This window comes from Malus sylvestris, chromosome 5, assembly GCF_916048215.2.
Source record: "Malus sylvestris chromosome 5, drMalSylv7.2, whole genome shotgun sequence".
NCBI classification, from domain to species: Eukaryota; Viridiplantae; Streptophyta; class Magnoliopsida; order Rosales; family Rosaceae; genus Malus; species Malus sylvestris.
Genome location: NC_062264.1, coordinates 28,496,841 through 28,516,582, shown reverse-complemented (window position 1 = coordinate 28,516,582; position 19,742 = coordinate 28,496,841). Strand labels below are relative to the sequence as shown.

At 35.0% G+C, this 19,742-nt stretch overlaps 1 protein-coding gene across 1 annotated transcript in view; it reads left to right on the top strand.

Moving 5' to 3' along the window:
- The window catches only part of LOC126623106 (uncharacterized), a 29,505-nt gene extending 10,413 nt beyond the window's left edge, over nucleotides 1-19,092 (top strand). Inside the window, exons 1-12 of the mRNA XM_050291909.1 lie at nucleotides 12,721-12,777; nucleotides 13,956-14,008; nucleotides 15,181-15,328; nucleotides 16,021-16,294; nucleotides 16,401-16,500; nucleotides 16,585-16,709; nucleotides 16,779-16,860; nucleotides 16,944-17,076; nucleotides 17,251-17,408; nucleotides 17,940-18,389; nucleotides 18,577-18,729; nucleotides 18,820-19,092. Of these exons, the coding sequence (XP_050147866.1) occupies nucleotides 15,185-15,328; nucleotides 16,021-16,294; nucleotides 16,401-16,500; nucleotides 16,585-16,709; nucleotides 16,779-16,860; nucleotides 16,944-17,076; nucleotides 17,251-17,408; nucleotides 17,940-18,389; nucleotides 18,577-18,729; nucleotides 18,820-18,850 (1,650 nt within the window). The 5' untranslated portion in view covers nucleotides 12,721-12,777; nucleotides 13,956-14,008; nucleotides 15,181-15,184 and the 3' untranslated portion in view covers nucleotides 18,851-19,092. Of the gene's footprint in view, nucleotides 12,778-13,955; nucleotides 14,009-15,180; nucleotides 15,329-16,020; nucleotides 16,295-16,400; nucleotides 16,501-16,584; nucleotides 16,710-16,778; nucleotides 16,861-16,943; nucleotides 17,077-17,250; nucleotides 17,409-17,939; nucleotides 18,390-18,576; nucleotides 18,730-18,819 lie in introns of the transcript that reaches the window.
- The last annotated feature ends 650 nt before the right edge of the window (nucleotides 19,093-19,742 follow it).

Here is a 19,742-nt window from a genome sequence, read left to right as displayed (position 1 = left end):
CACCATTTATAACGATGAATACAACAATGCTTCAAGCTCTTTGCTATTTTTAAACAATGGAAGCAACCCTTCCCACACAGTTGCATCAATTTTTGAACAAAATATTCCTACCAATGATGTTTCTGCCTCACTTTTGGAAGCTGGGACGAGTTCTCATCTGATTTCTATACATGTTTGTTTTGCTGATCGTGCTACTCTGCACTATCTATTAGCCAGAGATACTTAAAGTGTTCATTCTGTTGCGAATTCGCTCATCATTGGGCAAGCTGCTTATCAGAAAAAAAGAAAGAGTATGCAATCTTCCAATGTGACTTTCTTTGCATTCTCTTGCTGCTTTGAAAATTTAACATTTCTTCATTCATCAGCTTCTATTCGTTGATTTCATTTATGCTTCTATTAATCTTTGTTTTCTATAGGAATTGATCCAGAATATGTTGATTTTGGATTAAGAGATTGCGAATGTCAATACTGCAATGCTCTGTTTTGGCCTGCAGAGCAGACAAAGAAGCATGCTAAGCATACTTCGTCTGTTTCAACCCCACAATTTACTGCGTGTTGCATGAGCCACAAAGTACACTTTGCACGCGCTAAACCCACTCCTGCTTATTTGGAACATTTATTAAACCCCATGAATTATCAAGCCTTTTTGAAGTTTAAAACAAATATTAGATCATATAATTCAATAATGGCATTAACTTCAATGGGAGCCAAAGTTGATTCGTCTATCAACAAGGGTCGTGGTCCATATGTTTTTAAGATTAACGGTCAGGTACATCATTTGATGGGTTCTCTGTTGCCTCCAGAAGGCGGCGATCCTAAATTTGCACAGCTGTACATTTATGACACTCAAAATGAAGTCAATAATCGTATCAATTGTTTCAACGGATCAGAATCGTCTGAAAAACTTGATCAACAGATTGTTGGTGGCCTTATCAAAATGCTAGATGAGTGTAATGAAGTTGTGAAGCTTTTTAGGCTTGTCAGGGATAGGATTAATAAAGGGTCCACAAGTAATTTAAGGCTGTGTTTGTATGGTGCACAGACCAACCGTGATGTCTAGTACAATTTACCGGCAAGTGACGGGATAGGTGGGTTGATAGTTAGGGACATCGGCCAATTTCACACCGAAAGAGATATTGTTGTGGAGCATAAAACTGATGGCCTACAGAGAATCACAAAGTTACATCCTAAGTACATGGCACTTCAATATCCTCTTCTTTTCCCGTACGGTGAAGATGGTTATAGGAAAGGTCTCCCTTGGAATCCCAATTTTAGGGGGAAAAACCAAAGGATGGTAGCGGGGTATCCATGAGAGCATTTTTTGGTTATCAAATTCAGGATAGACCAGGCCATACTGACACCCTGTTAAAAGGCGGGAGATTGTTTCAACAATACTTGGTTGATGCATATGCGACACTTGAAGAAGACAGGTTAAATTTCATTAGAGCAAATCAAGATTCTTTGAGAACAGAAAGTCTTAAAGGAATTCATGAAGCGCTTAAAGCAGGAAATGCAGCTGGTTCTACTATTGGCAAGAGGGTTATTCTGCCAACTTCGTTTACATGCAGTGTTAGATATATGATAAATAATTATCAGGATGCCATGGCTATATGTCGCCAATTTGGAAATCCTGATTTATTTATCACTTTCACCTGTAATGCTAAATGGCCTGAAATTATTGAAGATCTATGTGATAAACCTGGTTGTAAAGCTGAAGACAGACCAGATCTAATTTCTAGAATTTTTAAGGCAAAACTTGACCATATGATTAAATACCTCAAATCAGGAAAACCTTTTGGCGAGGTTGAATCTGGTTAGTAAATTATTCTTGCCCAAATTTTTCCCTTTATTTATTTTTATCTTTTCGCTACAAATCTAAAGAGTCTATAATTTTGATGTATCTGCATTCTATTTTGATTAATAGTGCTTTACAGAGTGGAGTTCCAAAAAAGCGGTCTTCCTCATTGTCATATCTTACTTTGGGTCAAAAAACATTATAAGTGTCATTCTCCTTATGATGTTGATTCTATAATTTCGGCTGAGATTCCTGATCAAAGATGTGACAAGGCTGGGTATGATGCAGTTTCACAGTACATGATGCACAGTCCATGTGGTGCTGCGAATAAATTTTCACCTTGCATGAAAGAAAACAAGTGTTCAAAAAAATTTCCTAAATCTTTCACAAGTGAAACCACTTTTTCTGACGAGGGTTTCGTTAAGTATAAACGTCGAGATATAGAAAATCTATTTGTTCAAAAAAATGGAATCAAGCTTGATAATGCATTTGTTGTCCCTTACAACCGTGAGCTATTATTGAAGTATCAAGCACATATAAATGTTGAATCATGTTGTCAATCAATGCTCATTAAATATCTTTTTAAGTACATCACTAAAGGTGTTGATCGGGCTAGAGCTGTTTTTGAGGATGAGGAGTTTGATGAGATTGTGGCTTATCTAAATTGTAGATACTTATGCCCTTACGAAGCAGTTTGGAGATTGTTACAGTTTCACATTCATTTTAGAGAACCATCGGTTGAGAAGTTGTCTGTGCACCTTCCATCTGACCAAAATGTTGTTTTCAGAGATACCGATGATCTCAACCATGTTGTTAACCACCCTAATCTTGAAAGCACAATGTTAACACAATGGTTTCAAACCAATGTTCAAGACCCTGATGCACGTGAGTTATCTTATGTTGAATTTCCTACGAAGTATGTATGGAAAAATGATGAGAAACAGTGGTCCCGTAGAAAAAAAGGTAGATCTTTAGGTAGGGTTGCATATGTTCACCTTGCTGCCGGTGAATTATATTACTTGAGATTGTTGCTAAATTACCAAAAAGGCAGCTTTGGATTTGACCATCTGAGGACCGTGAATGGTGTTCTACAACCCACATTTCAAGCTGCATGCACCTCTCTTGGTTTATTAGGTGATGATAGGGAATGGAATAACGCTATGTTAGAAGCCATTCTCACTGCATCATCCTCTCAACTTAGGCAATTGTTTGTCACGTTGGTTCTCTTTTGTGGTGTTGCTGATCCATCAGCTTTGTTTGAAACACATTGGAAGACGATGTGTGATGACATTATGAAAAACATGATGAATGCTTTTGGCTTGCAAGATGTCTCTAAATACCAAGATGAAGTTAGAAATTTACTTTTGTACGAGTTAGAAAAACTGTTTGTTGCTGCAAATAGTTCTTTATTGAAGCATCACCTACCACAACCAAACAATTTGATGATGGATAGACTTGCAAATAGGAGTTTGAGAGAAGAGTTAGATTATGATGTCGACAAGATGAAACATGAGCACTCGCTCTTAATCAGCCAGTTAAATAGGGAGCAACAATATGTTTATGACAATGTCATGGAAACCATTCACAATAATAGATTTGGCCTATTTTTTGTGCATGGTCATGGTGGCACAGGCAAAACTTTTTTGTGGACAACCATTATTGCTAAAATAAGATCCCAAAATCAGATTGTTTTAGCAGTGGCTTCATCTGGAATTGCTTCCCTCTTGCTTCCTGGTGGAAGAACAGCTCACTCTAGATTTAAAATTCCTATCAACGTCACAGATTGTTCGGTTTGTGAAATAAAAAAAGGGACTCATCTTGCAAAACTAATCATTGAAGCTGTTCTTATTCTTTGGGACAAAGCCCCCATGAATCATAAACGATGTTTTGAAACTCTTGATAGATCTCTTCGTGATGTTCTTAAAGGGTCAAAACCAGGTTTTGACCATTTGCCATTTGGGGGTAAGCCGATTCTTTTTAGAGGTGATTTTAGGCAAATTCTTCCTGTTGTTCCAAAAGGAAGCGTCGCTGACATTGTTGAAGCTTCATTGACAAGTTCATATCTTTGGCCCTATTTAACTGTATTCTTTTTAAAGCAAAATATGAGACTTTCAAAGACAGGTTTGGACGAAAGGGAAAAACAAGAACTCGCTGATTTTGCAAGGTGGATATTAGACATTGGCAATGGTACTGTTGCCGGGTCTTTATCTTCAACTGATGAAGAAAGCTGTTGGGTTCAAATACCCGAACAATTCCTTATTCGTTTTGATGAAGATCCCATCAAAGCCATGGTTTCAGCTGTGTATACTGATTTCATGACAAATTTTCAAGATGTGTCATATTTGAAAGAGAGAGCTATTGTGGCACCACGTAATGATACAGTTGCTGGAATAAATGATTTTCTGTTGGGTGGTGCCTGGTGAAAGTCGTACCTATCTCAGTTTTGATTCAGTGTCTTCTTCAACAGAAAATTTAGAAAATTTAGATGTGCTTTATCCAACAGAATTTCTAAACCAACTTGATTTGCCTGGTTTGCCGCATCACAAGTTGGTTTTGAAAGTTGGCACCCCAGTGATGTTGATCAGGAATTTAAACCAAAGTGCTGGGTTGTGTAACGGAACACGGTTGGTTGTGATCCAATTAAACGACAGAATTATACAAGCAAAAATCATTACAGGAAGCAACATCGGTGAAAGAGTTTTTATCCCCAGGATAATTACTGAATCATCCCAGCACAAATTTCCCTTTATCTTGCGAAGGCGACAATTCCCTCTAAAAATTTGTTATGCGATGACAATCAACAAAAGCCAAGGACAATCCTTGAAAATTGTCGGTTTGTATCTATCGCAGCCTGTTTTTTCTCATGGGCAACTATATGTTGCGGTGTCTAGAGTCACCTCAAAAAAAGGTCTAAAAATTGTTATTACTCATGATTCCAACATGCCTTACGGTTATACAAAAAACATAGTTTATAAAGATGTTTTGAAACATTTGCATGAAGGTATAAGTTTGCATTGTTATTTTGTCCTTTCATTTATTTTTCTAAACATGACTCCGCCTTTGCTTTGATAAATTAGCTTATTAAGTTTTCAATTTTTTTTTTTTTTGTATTTAGATTGATGGAGATGATGCCGCTTCATTTTCTAAGACCATACTAGCCAGCAAACAAGCTCCAAATCAGAGTTTGTAGGTCAGTGATCAATATGTGATCATAATGAATATTTATATATAGATAAATAACTGAAACTTTTAGTTCCAGAGATGGAATAGGTATGAGTGGTTATTGAAATCTATTCTGTTGTGTTTTTTTTTGCAGGAAAAGCAAGAAATTACAATTGAAAAAGCCAAGTGTAATAAGTGAAAATGTATCACCATTGTGAAAGGGCTGCAACTTTTTGGTGAGCTATTTGTTGTATTATATCCTTTGTCTTTCTATTTGGAGACTTTTATTTAAATCCTAGCATAATAGGTAACTGCAATTTACTTTCGGATTTGGTTCTTCACTAATGGGATGCTGTGGGGGCATCATTTAGGAGAGATAGGGGAGGGGATTGGGTGCAGACAGAGGTGAGGGCAGGTGCACGATTAGGGGGACAAAAATAGAGTTGATTGGGTCCACCATGAGCGGAGCTCCTTTGAAATTCGAAAGCCCGATCTGAGATGCAATTTCCATAATCCTGTTCGCCCTGAAATCCGACAACGTCCTCATCTTCTCTCGCGACCTGTAAGTGTTACTCCACTTTGGTTCTCAGTAATTTGGAGTTTGTAGCACTTTTGGCTTTTCAATTCTAAAAATTGATTCTTGAAATTCTTTTTGCAGATATTAAGATTGTACGACCCAGAAGTGACGGGCATACCAAATGGATCCATGGATGGATAAAACTATGAAGAAGACTCATGTCAGCCGCCAAGCTACCCGAAAAGTAAGACTTCAAATTTGAGTTGTCTTTCATATCTGTGTGTGATTTGGATTTCTTTCGTTCTGGATGGGTTTTGATTTCTTTGATTCGAGTGTTTAACAGATAGGTATTTTCTTTTGCTTGGTTGTTGAGAAAATGAAAGCCTGTTATGTAAATTTATCATTTTTGTCTCAATTTTTTATATTAATTGGACGATAGTGATCCTCACATGGCAGATCCTCTTCTTGAATGGTGAATGATTGAAAAATATAGTCCCATCACCGCGGAAAATGAGTTGTCCATTGTGACCATAATCCATGGAGGTAATCTCACTGTCGAACATTTTATGAATGACTCTCCCAATGCTAAAATTGAAAACTTGAAATATAGATGTAAAAGTTCCACCAAACAAATACAATCAATTAAATTGATAATATCCTTGCAACCCTATAACTTTATTGGAATAAAAAAAAAAAAATTAGCTCCCTCATCTTTCAGGGAAAGGATAATCAAATATGAAAGTAGCAATAAAAACTTTTTGTGTGGGGATGTCTAATGAGATGTTCCATTGTGATTGTAATGAATTGCATAGAATAAATGGCGTTTTGTTCATCTTATCAGGAGCAGTAAAATCTTTAGTTATAAAGTATGAATCCATATTCATATTAATTTGAGATCCAAGATGTTTTTTAGAGTAAAAGAAAGAGTTATAAAGTAAATATGGCTGCAGGACCATTGGACCAAAACACCACATACTCTAACAATATATGATGAAAACTACTCATTGTTCTCTTATTCATTTTCTAATTCTTCTCTTTAAGGTATAATATGAAAATCTTATTTCAAAATTGTGTTTTTTCCCTTCAGAGAAAATTTGGGCTATAAGAGCTCAGTGCAAAGCCTCCTGTAAGCATGGGAAAAAACCAAGCCACAATTCCACGCAAGGTAGTTCAATCGTTCATTTTCGTCTGATTAGTACTTGCCCTTCAAGTATTAGATTTCTTGCAATTTTACTTTGTAGTGCTCTTATAGTTTGCCATTTTTTTTTTTGAGATGCTTTTAATTCTTATTACATAGGGGAGCAATAGTTCATGAGTGCGAATTGTTGTTTCGTTGTGTTTGGGGTTCAGAAGTGAATGCATTACGCATGGATAGCTGGCTATGAACTTATCACATGTATCTCTATGTTTTCACTTTATTCATGTGCTGAATTATGGTTTCTCTCTAAATTGAAGAACTAAAAATGGCAACCAATCAAAAAAGCAATTAGATTATGAAATGGGTACTTTGGTTCTCATCATTTCTTTATTTTGTAAATTTCATTTATTCATCTTCTTTTGACAGTGTATTCAATTGTATTTTTTGTTTTCCCTGCTTCGTTTATTTTATGCTTACGTGGTTCTTTTGTAAACCTGGTGTCTTTCTCTACAAGCTAGGCATGAAGATTTGGTGTTGTTCTCAGCTAATAGATATAATTTCACAAATTATGTTTTTAAAGTAAGACAAAATACTTCTTCAGGATAATTGGGGTTGCTGGGACGTGTTTTCACTACAAATAGGATGTATCTTTTATATAAAAGAAGAAGATGGTGAGTTGCCAAAATTTCATTCTTCATCTTGATTTCTTTCATGATGCTTTTTCTTTCATTTTGATTCTTCCATTAGCTTTGCTAATTGCTATCACTAAATTTGAAATTTAACATCAATTACATGCTAAATGAACTTTAGAGATCAAGTAGAGAGTGAAATGAGAGGAGAAGTCGTCACTTTCTCTCAGGTCTCTCTACACAACGTTTCCAAATAGTTTTCCCTTATTTTTTGTAATTGTTTTTTTTAGTTTAATGGGATGGAATTAAATAGTTAAGGTACCATACTAATGAATGTACTTTATTGAATTTTTAGTAATCAGAATGTGACAAAATGAACACTTTTTTGTGTTTTTAATTTTTCTCACCTTTTCGAATTCAGTCCCACGCTGCCATGTCCAGCTCGCTCGGTTACCATAACTAACACAAAAATTGGAAGTACCATATACCCAGTCACATACACTCAGGAAATCACAGCCACACGAAAAGAAGTTTCCTTTTTTTGGTAATCGAAGAAAGCTGCTTCCTTTAAAAACCAGAAAAGTCAAAGCGACTGCCTTTTCTCTCTCTTCTCATCACCATCACTTTTTGTGTCTAATTGGAGTAAGTGTTTCCCGATGCACCTACTTTGAATCTTCAATTTTTTTCCCTGCGTGTTTATTTACATTCTCAGCTTTTTCACTGCAACCATTAGATTTGTTATTTTGTTTTCTCTCTCTTACGTTTTTTTTTGGTTTTGAACAATAAAGTCATCATCTTGCTTCCCCATTAACATTTGGCACAATTAAACAAATTCAAGTTTTAGATTGGATTTAATGCATGCCCAAGATTGGATTTTGAGGAAAGTTTTTGAAAGTTAATGGTTAGATTACTGACGATTAATATGTAAACATTTTAAATCCAACCAGGTGCATAGACTTGAATTGCAAGTTTACATTTTCACTGTAATTTATAATTGTACCATAGAGAACCACTATAATTGTGAATGTTGTTATGCTAATTAAATGCTTAATAAATTTTGTAAAAAAAAAAAATATTGTATATGGTTCCAACAAATTTAGAATGTGCAAGAAATAGGAAAAGGAATTCGTATACATTGTTTGTTCATTTGATTTTGCTTAAAATTAATTTTACTGTAATTGTTTGCTTTGTGTTTTAGGTTTTTAGAATTTTGATGTTTGGTGGTTATTTTGTGTTTCGATTAAAGCATTCGGTAATCTTTGACTCTGTTGGTGCATGATCTCAGGATTCCAAATATAGTTCTCAAACTATATTTTGGGATCCCACTTCATATACCAATACATTTTGTAGTTTCTTTGTGTTGAGCAGAAAGCTTAGGAAGTTGCATATATCACATTCAAGAATTTGGTGATGATGGTTTCATGATTTGGATGGCTGGGAGTATAGTGTATTTGTTTGGCATTGAATCACATTTTCCGCTCTTTCGCAACCCATAAGCACCTTACATGGTGTAGGGAAGGCTAAATGATTCTTATTCTGTTAATTGGTCTGTATGTGTTTCATTCTCCACTTCAACTCCTTTGTTTGGTAATGTTATATATTATAGTCATACAGTATAAACTAATGCTTAAATTAGATATTGCAAAAAAAGGGTCTTTATCTTCTAAATCCTTAGCTTGCTCTACCTTGAATATGTTTCGAGTTCTTTTATATAAGATTATCCCGTATGAGCAAGTGAACTAAATAGGGTGATTCTTATATTTCTTAAAATTTGTTCCCCAAAATGATTGTGACGATGATGAAAAATGTTTATTATCTGATTTTAAGATAAAGGGTCAAATACAGTAAAAGGAATTCAAACTATGTCATTCAAAGAGGGAGGGAGGGAGAGAGAGAGATGGATTTGGTGAGAGGAAGGCATGCGGCTTGCAAGCAGACAAAGTTCTAGGGTTTGAGACTTGGTTTCAAAAAAGTGAAGGGGTCGGAGTGGGGGTAAGGCTTGGGTTGGGTTTGTGGAATGGTGCTGGATTAGTTACAGACAGAGAAGGGGATGAGGGTGTGGAATGTCAAGGACAAGAAGGGAGAGGGAAGTATGCCAAACATTGGGATTGATGGTGAGGGGATTGTAGGGCAGACATGAGGCCATGCTGTCTCTGAGATAGAGATAGAAAGAGACAAAGAGAGAGAGACAAAGCAAAAAAGGGTGGGATTTCAAGGATTTGCAAATTCTTCCCCTTGCTGCCTGTTCCGTTCTGATTTGAAGATGTCTCAAGTGGCTATAATTTCATGATAGGTTGGTTTAAAGCGGTTCCAAAATATGGGATCGTTTGGGATATATTCCCCTCTCTCTACATCTCAGATCTCCACAGTTTCATAAATTAGGGTCACAAATTTCTCTCTAACTTCTGATTTTTAAATTTCTGCTCAGTTTTTTGTTTGTTGTGATTTTTGGCCTATGGTCTGATTGACGTTGGGTTTGCTCAAGTTTACAAGTCTATGTGTGCAGCAAGCAAAATCCTTTCATTCAAATGAACTTCTTGGGCTTCTTTAACTTGACAGCAGCTGACCTACCTGGGTCAGTAATCTTAAATTGATTTGTTGATTTCTGTTGTTAAATGTTTATCTTAAATTGATTCCTTCCAGGTTATTTTCGTCTGCAGCTTTTCTTTTGGCTCCAGAATACCATATGAAGACATATCATCTTTCTTTTCTCTCTCTCTTTATGATCTCTGTCTTTCGTTCTTTAGGTGCGCACCATCAGGGGTGTATTCTTCTTTGTTTTAAGGTCAGTTTCCTTTTCTTTTCTTTTTTTTTTTTTTTTTTTTTTGTAGGATTTTAGTTCGTTAATTTGTCACTGTGTTTAGATTTTTCGTTCGTGTATGATTAAATGGGTATTGGGTTTTGATTGTTGAAAATATGATTTTTTTTTTTTTTTTGCTTAAGCTTCTTGCTCTTTTTTCTAGAATTTTTGGATTTCAGTTGCAATGGTAAACAGAACACTAAAATCTCAAAAATCGATATTGCCATTTGTATTAATGCATTTCCATTTTCGTTGCTTTCCAGGATAGATGCATCGAGACCTAAAAATGTATGCGTGAACTTCATACATTTTTGTGAGGCTCGGAACCTTGAAGGGTAAGTGTTTTTGCTTTGTTGTGATGTTAAAATGATGTGTGTGTTGGGGTTGGGGAGGGATAGTGGTTCTTTCAGATTACTGGACTATGGTTGTTAAATTGACACGTTCTTAGATTATTGGATTACGGTTATGTACCTTCTCTCTGAATTTAGCATGTTTGAGAATTGATAATGGATTTACTATGTTTTAGAATTTTGGATCGTTGGAGTAAAAACTTGGTTCTTTGCCATTTGGAGATAAATAATCATACACCTTTTTTTGTTCAGAGCTTAATCAAGAGGACATCCTTATTTAGATTTTCTTCTCTGTGAAAAAGTGAATTAGACCTCAATTTTTTTAGGGTTCTCTAATTTCTGTTATGTTTGATATGTATTTTATGGTTTGTGACAGCTGTTATACCAATGTTTACTAAACTATGATTCATGTTTTTTATTATAGGGATAAAGATGTTCGCCACCGAAAAAATGAATGGCTAGAGTCTCCGTTATAAATTGCCACAAAGTTGCTCTGCTCTATTTTGCCTTTAAAACATGTACAGCTGAAAACTTAGTTGTTGAAACAACAACAGAACCTTTTTTTGAGTTTTTTGTAACTACTTAAACAGGTGCCTAGGTTGTAGAGTATATATTTTGTCACCTTAACTATAGGGAAAAATATGTGATAACTACATCTTCCTTTTGTAACTAACAGAAACAAGCATCCTGCATCTTTAGTCCTTTGAACATTTGGGTTTCTGTTTTTGTAACTACTTAAACAGGTGCCTAGACTGCAGGGCATGTATTTTGTCATTGTAACTGCAAGTGCAAAATATGTGTGGACTGCAACTTTATTCTATAACTTATGGAAACAGGCATACTGCATCTTTGTTGCTTTGAACATTAGCTTCCAAAAAAATTGCTTTCTATTTAATGTTGATCTGCATACTATTTTTAGTTAATAGAAATTGACTGGTAATTAAGAACATTACCATTTAGATGCCTTCAATTGTTCTTATTGACAGTATTTAGTTGAATTCTACTATTTACAGCAAACCATATATACAATGATATAATTCTAAGTGGAGAGATTTAATGGCATTACTATGTTTTTAGTTCAATTCAATGATGCAAACTGTTAATTTCCTTTGCAGTTGCTTTTATTTCAAGACACTGCACTCTTCTTTCAATCCGGCATTCTTATGAATCCTCAAAATAATATTTTTGTGCAAAATTAGTTTGCCAAATCCACATGACGGTGTTAAAATTGAGAGTTGTTGAAATAATATGATTTCCTTGAAATCTGATGGTATTAAACTGCAACAAATAAATTTTTCCCATAGTGTTCAATTTTTGAAGGGCTTCCTTTACACTTTTGATAACTCAGCAAGTGCAAGCAAAGCACGGCTTTAGATTTGCTGTCCTAAAAAATGTGTCTCATTTGTGTCTCATTGCTATTATATTGACACATGTCCTTTAAGTTTAAATGTTAAATAAATAAAATTAACAAAATTAACTTTTAAGTTAAGTTAAAAGATATGTGTCAAACATATTAACAAGGAGACACAATTGAGACATACTTTTGGGGACAGCAAATCTGCTGTCAGCAAAGCACAAGTAAATAAATTTTAATTCTCCTACAATTAGGGGGAGACGGGTTAGAACAGTGGGAAATGGACCAATTTCCTTTTTTATTCCTTGAGTCCATTATTTTGTAAGTGGTCTGCCACCTACTTAATTTAATAAGATTAGTTTAGGACTTTGTGAGCATGGATGCTGCACGTTGATAACAAAACAATTTAAAAGTTGAGAAACCTTATCCACTCATCTATTCTATTAAACCTTCAAAATACCTCCCAATATAAATTAAATTAAATATAACTAAAAAAAATACAAATAAAACAAACAATACTAGAGAAAGCAATGTCACCCACCAAAATCAGAAGAAGAACGGTACCAGATCTGATGTTGACCTCCTTAACATTGAAGATTGACTTCTTTGAAAACCGGCTCCTTCCTCTACTCCTATTTCGGCTCAACATATTGGGGTTGGGTTAGAAGGGCAATTTTGTCCTGTTAATTTGAGACGGATTGGGGTGGGTTTACGTTTCCTGTCATTCAGTGAACTTTTCAGGCATGGAAGACCATGCCTACGAGAGAGAGAGAGAGAGAGAGAGAGAGAGAGAGAGAGAGAGAGAGAGAGAGAGAGAGAGAGAGAGAGAGAGAGAGAGAGAGAGAGAGAGAGAGAGAGAGAGAGAGAGAGAGAGAGAGAGAGAGAGAGAGAGAGAGAGAGAGAGAGAGGGCAGAGAGCATGCTATGCGTTTTTTGGGCTTAACGGGTTACCCCACGCGGTTGGTGAGCAGAGGAGGTCTGACGAAAGTATGGGAGAGGAGAGGGTTTTCAGTTTTCTACTCTGATTCAACAGGTAAAACACTGTTGAGAAATCATTGTTTGTTGTTTGTTTCCCATTTGCTTTGTTAAAACTGTGATTGACATTTTTTTTGTTTCAATAAAATTGCAATGGATGTTTATAGCCTGCTTAGTTGGGTGTTAGGAACATAGGTCTGTTCAGTGAACTGTTTCGTACATTGTTAGAGTCAGATTTGTGTCTTTTAAACTTAGGGTGTTGTATTGTTCTCATTTCTGTTTTCTTCATGCTTTGCTGCTGTTTCCTTCTCAGCAAGTCAAATTGAGGTTCCTTTTCTGCTCTACATCCTTTGAATATCCCTCTGTTGCTAGGTTGTTTCTCCATGTTTTGTTGCTTCTGTATTTGTGTGATAAGGGTGTTAGAAGCCTGTTTTGTTTATTGTTTTGCTCCTCTGTTGCTAGGTAGTATAATTTTGGAACAAATTTCTGCTTTATGTGTTAAAATGCATCATTGTTTTTTGTTATTCAGTTTCTTTTTCACCATTAGCTCTCTTCTGATCATTGAGGGTTTAATAGCACTTGGGAATTCAGCACAAAGAAATTATCTACTATATTTATTTCTACTAAGCAATATTTCTTTGCCGAGATTATGTCTAACTTTAGCATACTTGAAGCCGCTATGCTATGCCATCAGCTGCTTCTAATTTTCTAAACAGTTAATACTATCTTAAAATTGAAATTATGAATCCTTATAATTGAAATGCTAATGATTCGAACCTCATGACTGAATTATTATAGCTCTATAAGACTTATACTAACATGCTTATACTAACATGAATGAAAGTTGCTGACATGCTTACCATGTTAACTCATATCCATTTACTGCTATTCTCCTGCTTATTTGAAGACGTTAAGAGTAGTGGAAGAAGATAAAGAGCTTGACTTAGTGATCCTGTTTCCTTTACATGAGGAAAGAAACATAATAAAAGTTAATCTTCCTATCAATTTCCAGTTCATTATAGTGTTGGCCGAAGCCTCTTGCAGTTTACTCAACATTTCACTTAGGCCTTAACCTTTGGTATTCTTCGTTGAACCAAATTAGTTCTATTGGATTCAAAATATTTGTAAATTTTTTTTTTTTTTTGTTGTCTTTTGGTCATTTGGCTAAAATTTCATTAGATTTGGTCTTTAAATTTGAAAGTATCTGAGTTGCTAACGGATTTACTTTGTTTGCAGATTTCATAAATTTGGATCGTTGGAGGAAGAAGTTGGTTCTATACCGTTTTGAGGTATACAATTATACGCCATCGCTTTTATTCAAAGCCTAATAAGCTATCTACCTTTTTTTATTTATATTTGTGAAGCTTTCATGTTTGGAATTTAAATATATAATTCAATTTTTATCGTTTGAGCTTATGTTGGAACTAAGTTTCTTTCTATTTAGTTTGCATATCTGTATCTGACTGTTTATGTCAAGGTTGAGATAACTAAGCATCCATTTGGTCGTTTGAGCTTAGAATGGAACTAGGCTTCTTTCTATTTTGTGCATATGTTTGTATGTCTCTATTTATGAAAGCTTGAGATAATTGAGCATGTATTTGTACCAAACCCGTTCCAATTGAATGGTTCCAATTGAATGGTTGTTGTATTTGTTCCAAACACCATTCGAATTTGATGATTGGTATATTTGTTCTAAACCCCATTACAATTGTATTTGCTTGGATGGGCTGTTAGTACAGGGATAGTTAGATTAGGAATTTTGCTTTGCCATTTTGTGATTGGTATCTAATTACAGAATTTGTGTTGCATGTCTCCATGTTTGAGTGTATGTCCTGTCTGTGTAGTTAGTTTGGGCTGTTTTTAGATTCTTAAATAGTGCTGCTTAATATTGTTTATAAGGTTATTTTTATAACCGGAGGAGCAGGGGTACTGTAGCAACTGAACTTAGAGTTGTGAACATAACTGAATTGATAGGTAAGAAAAGTAGTGGGAGAACTTTCATGGGTAAGAATAAGATCGCCATTTTTTGCATCCTCGTAGCTCAATTTGGTAGTTAGATGTCCATTAAAGACACAGTCAAGGTTTAGATTCAATGTGTTTTGTATAATTTTGTTTTTTAGTATTAAACAAGCAAGAAGCCACCTTTCAAGGACTGAAGTATATGTAAGAAAATATGTAAAACTGAAAACCATTTATAATTAAAAAAAAAAAGGGACGGATTAACTAAAGAAAAGTTGAAAAAAATTATCTTCCCCATATATTACTCATGATTCCGACATGCCTTACGGTTATACAAAAAACATAGGTCATAAAGATGTTCTAAAACATTTACATGATGATATAAATTTGCATTCTTATTTTGTCATTTTGTTTATTTTTCTAAACATGACTCCGCCGTTACTTTGATACATCAGTTATTAAGTTTTCAATTTAATTTGCTTCTCAATTTTTTTTTATCTAGATTCATGGAGATAATGTCGCTTCATTGTCTAAGACCATACCAGCCAACAAACAAGCTCCAAATCAGGGTTTGCAGGATGTGGATCACAAAAACCATCGAAGATGATCCTCAGCCACAAACTCTTGATTATGTGTTTGTTGATAAACAGGTGAGAATTTTTCATCTTTTTCGTTATCGTAAGATGCTTTCATTTTTTATGTATCCAAGTGTGCATGTTGTGTTCTTGGTACAACAAATTTTGTGGTCAAACATTCTCTAAAGTTTGGGAACTAATTGCTCTACGCAATTTGTTGCCGAATTATACATCACTTCCACATGATTAATGTTTGTGTGGTTAATTGTTCTATTGGATTCAATCATGAGCCTTGATATCAATTTTTAAACCGGGCCACTACATTCATGCAAATCCAAAAGAAATCAAAATTCCATCTTCTCCATATAATGCCATGTGATACAATAAATTTTGTTTTTTGTTGACACTTTTGCTCTCTTTGCATTTCACTACAGAGATTATATTTAATTTTGCTCAAACAATTTTTTTTACATATGTAAACAAAACTAACTAGAGTCCATCAATTCTTCTTTTTCTTAATTTGTTTTGTTTCTTTTTTTTTTACCTACAAAAATATAATTCAAACTTTATTTATAAGTTTGCTTCAATTGCTATCATTTCGATTCATAAAGTAATCTTTACTGTTATGGTGTATTTTATCTTAAATGCTGCCTCTGTGGCCAGAATTATGCTATCCTCATTGTTTTTTAGCTTCTTAAACCGCATGTGTTAAATGTTCTCCCGCACATTTAATAATCTATATTATTTTAATTTTCTCCTTCTAACAGGGGGATGCAGTTCACGCGACTATGAATGCTCGAGACATTCAATTTTTTTTGAACCTTCTGAGAGTCGGCGATGCATACGAGATCACTAAAGTTCGTGTTGTTCACAACAGGACATCGAGCAAAGTTGTCCCTCATCCTGCAGCGCTTGAATTAAATAGGAGAACCACATTCGTTCCAATTGACAAAACAAACCAGGAGATCCCAAAGCAATGGTTCAATTTGATTGACTTTGATCAACTTCATAAGAGAATCAACAACGATGTTGAGCTTACAGGTAACAAATTTGGTTTTGCGTGTTGCACTAACATCTAAAATCATCATTATAATTTATTCATTGCTTTTGGTGTGCAATAATTTTCACCGCTAAATATTGTTCGCAGATGTGTTTGGTTATTTAACGGCTTTGCAACCGATTGAAGACGTGACTGTCCAAAAGTCAAGAATTGCGAAGAAGAAGAATCTTAACCTGCAAGATATCAGGTCATTCCTATGCGTTAAGTTCAAATTACGCACATAAAACGTCATATTTATGACATAAAACATCACATTTTTTTAAACTTACAGGCGCGAAACGATTAGGATCACCTTATGGGGAGAAGTTGCAACAACTTTTGAGGACAGTGGAATAAAATCCCTTCCACCACCTATCTTCGTTGCTGTAACAAGCCTCAAAGTCAAAGAATACCAAGGTTGTACCTCAACGTCCTTTATTTAGCTGCTTAAACCTTCAATTGTTCATTCTTATGTTTTATATATAGGAAACCCTGTTCTTGGAAGCACTGGATCAATTGTTTGTATTTTCAATCCAGAGATTCCGCAGCTCCCCCAATACAAACAAAAGTAAATTGACAACCTTCCTTTAATAACTTTGTTGTTTATATTTCTTCAATTTGTCTTTTTCAACCTAAACATACATGACACAGGTTTAAGGATCTGAGATCACCTGTTCAAATCTTGCGCACCTCAGCTGTAATGTATGCAGACCGTGCTGTTGGTCCTCATTTTGAGTCCAAAACAATTGATGAGCTCCTTCTACTTGATCCTGCTTTACACAAAGTTAGTCTCTTATCACGTACTTATTAAGAAAAATCACATCTTTTTAATAATAAATTTTAGCACTTCTTCTTACTTGGCTATCTCTTGCTTTCTACTTTATTCATTTATATTTCATGTTTACAAGACGATGAGTAAATGTATTTCATTATTTAAAATTGTGTGATTCCATAACAGAATGCAAGTTTTGCATGCAAAGCAACTGTCGTTGGATTTGATTTGACTAGAGGTTGGTGGTACAAGTCGTGCCCATTCTGCCATAAAGCTGTCAAAAAAACTTCTGGATCATTTCAGTGCAATGAACATGGTTTATTAAACAAGTTACCTGAACCATGGTAATCTCTTTTACATCTATTTTACATATAATTGTTGTATTAAGCTGCTTAGTCATTTTTTAATTTCTTGCAATTATAAAATTTATGATTGATGATGTTTTTATGGTTATCATCTTTTTCACAACAAGAAGATTTAATGCATGACAAAGCTTCCTTTACATATGTCTTTGCACTTAATAAAGAGATTGGTATCCATGTGTTAAAAAACTGACTTTTTTTGCCTCTAATATACATATAAATGGAAGTGTCTTTTGTTGACCAAAGTTTTGGAATGCTCATGGACTTTCGTTCAAAGTTGTTTTTGTAAACAAAACGTCTTTGTATTTGGATCACAACTAATTGGTTAGATAGGGTAATTAGTCAGAAAGGTATTAGATTGTTGATAAATGAATGAGAAAGATGCATCTTAATTGCAATGATATGCTCATTGTAGCTACTTTTCTAATACGCACACGTATGGTTCCTGTGCTATTTTACTTCAAGAATGGTATTGATAATTGCCTAACATGAAAATATCCAACTCTTCCTTAGGTTCAAAATCAATATTATAGTGGAAGATAGCACAAATCAACACAACTTCCTCATGTTAGGAAGGCATGCTGAAAAGATACTTCATGTTTCTTGCCACACTATGGTAATAGAAGATGGATATGACGATCCCTTCATCGTGCCACCACCTCTAAAAAAATTGGTGGGAGAGACAAAAAGATTTTTGCTATCTTTTGGCAATCAAAACAGTGACTTTCGGAAGACGGACTTTATCATTTATGGATTGCTTCAAGATCAGCTGCCCTTGAACCCAGCGACTACCTCAATTGACCCGCAAACGCCTGCTGCCACTGCAGGAAAACAAATTATAAGTGAAGCGACTCCCGCCCCAGTGATGCCTTCCCTGCAATCAGATCGCCATCCCCAATCAGTTGCATCTCCCAAAACTTCAAAGAGGGCATTGTTCATTGATCAAGCAGACAAACCAGACAGGTTAAGTTTTCCTCTCAGTTATCATCTTATGTATAAATCTTCATAAATATGCTTGCTTATTTGGGTGTACATATGTGTTATGCTGTTGATAAAAAACCGTTAGCCAATCCTTTTGCTCCAGTTTAACATTTTTTTGCATACCTATCACAATTCTCTCTGACCTTATAAATTGTACCTTCATTCACAGCAAAAAAACTCGCACCGAGCAAACAGAGACAACCAATTCTGCTAGAATTGCCAGAGAATTCCACAAACTGGTTGTTCCTAAGATTGAGCCTGCCGATAAAGAACCGATAGCTGCACTCAAAACAAAGTCTCAAACCAAAAAAACCAAGGATAGGTAAATTACAATTTATTTTTCACATGCACACCTACATAACATATGTTATATCAATGTTTACTAAACTATGATTCGTGTTTTTTCTTATAGTACTGAAGATGTTCGCCCACCGAAAAAATGAATGACTACAGTCTTCGTTATGAATTGCTGCAAAGTTGCTCTACAGTTTTTTGCCCTTAAAACATGTGCAGCTGAAAACTTAGTTGTTGAAACAACAACACAACATTTTTTTGGGTTTTTTGTAACTGCTTAAACAGGTGCCTAGGCTGCAGGGTATGTATTTTGTCACCTTAACTATAGGGGCAAAATATGTATGGACTGCATCTTCCTTTTGTAACTAATGAAAACAGGCATGCTGCATCTTTATTCCTTTTGAACATTTAAGTTTCTTTTTTGTAACTACTTAAACAAGTGCCTAGATTGCAGAGCATGTATTTTGTCACCAAAACTGCAAACGAAAAATATGTGTGGACTGCATCTTCCTTCTCTAACTTATGGAAACAAGCGCACTACATCTTTGTTGCTTTGAACATATATGCTTGAAAGATAAGCTGCTAAAACAAAAACAACCTACTTTTTCACCTTTCACTCATCTATCTTTTTTATTCGTTCATGATTTTGTTAATTTTTTTTTTCAAGTTGTATGTGTCTAATCCGTGTACTTAAGATTCGTGCATTCAACTCCCGCAGCAACGCGCGGGCATTTTTGCTAGTTGAAGACTAAAGCTAAGCACCCACTCAGTCGTATCTTCAAAAGAGAATCTCCATTTCATTTTTATCCCCAATTAGTCCTCTAACAGTGATCAAATAAAAAGATGAAGACAATTTTACCATAAATACTGAAATGATGAAGATAATCAAATGTTTTAGACAATTTTACTCTGCTGATTCCAAATATTCAGGGCACCGAACCATATTGTCTGGTGGGCCCTACAATTGGTTCGTTACTTCTTTCTATCTTCGAAAACAGATGTCCACCTTCAAAGCTCTCGTACAAAATCAATATATACATA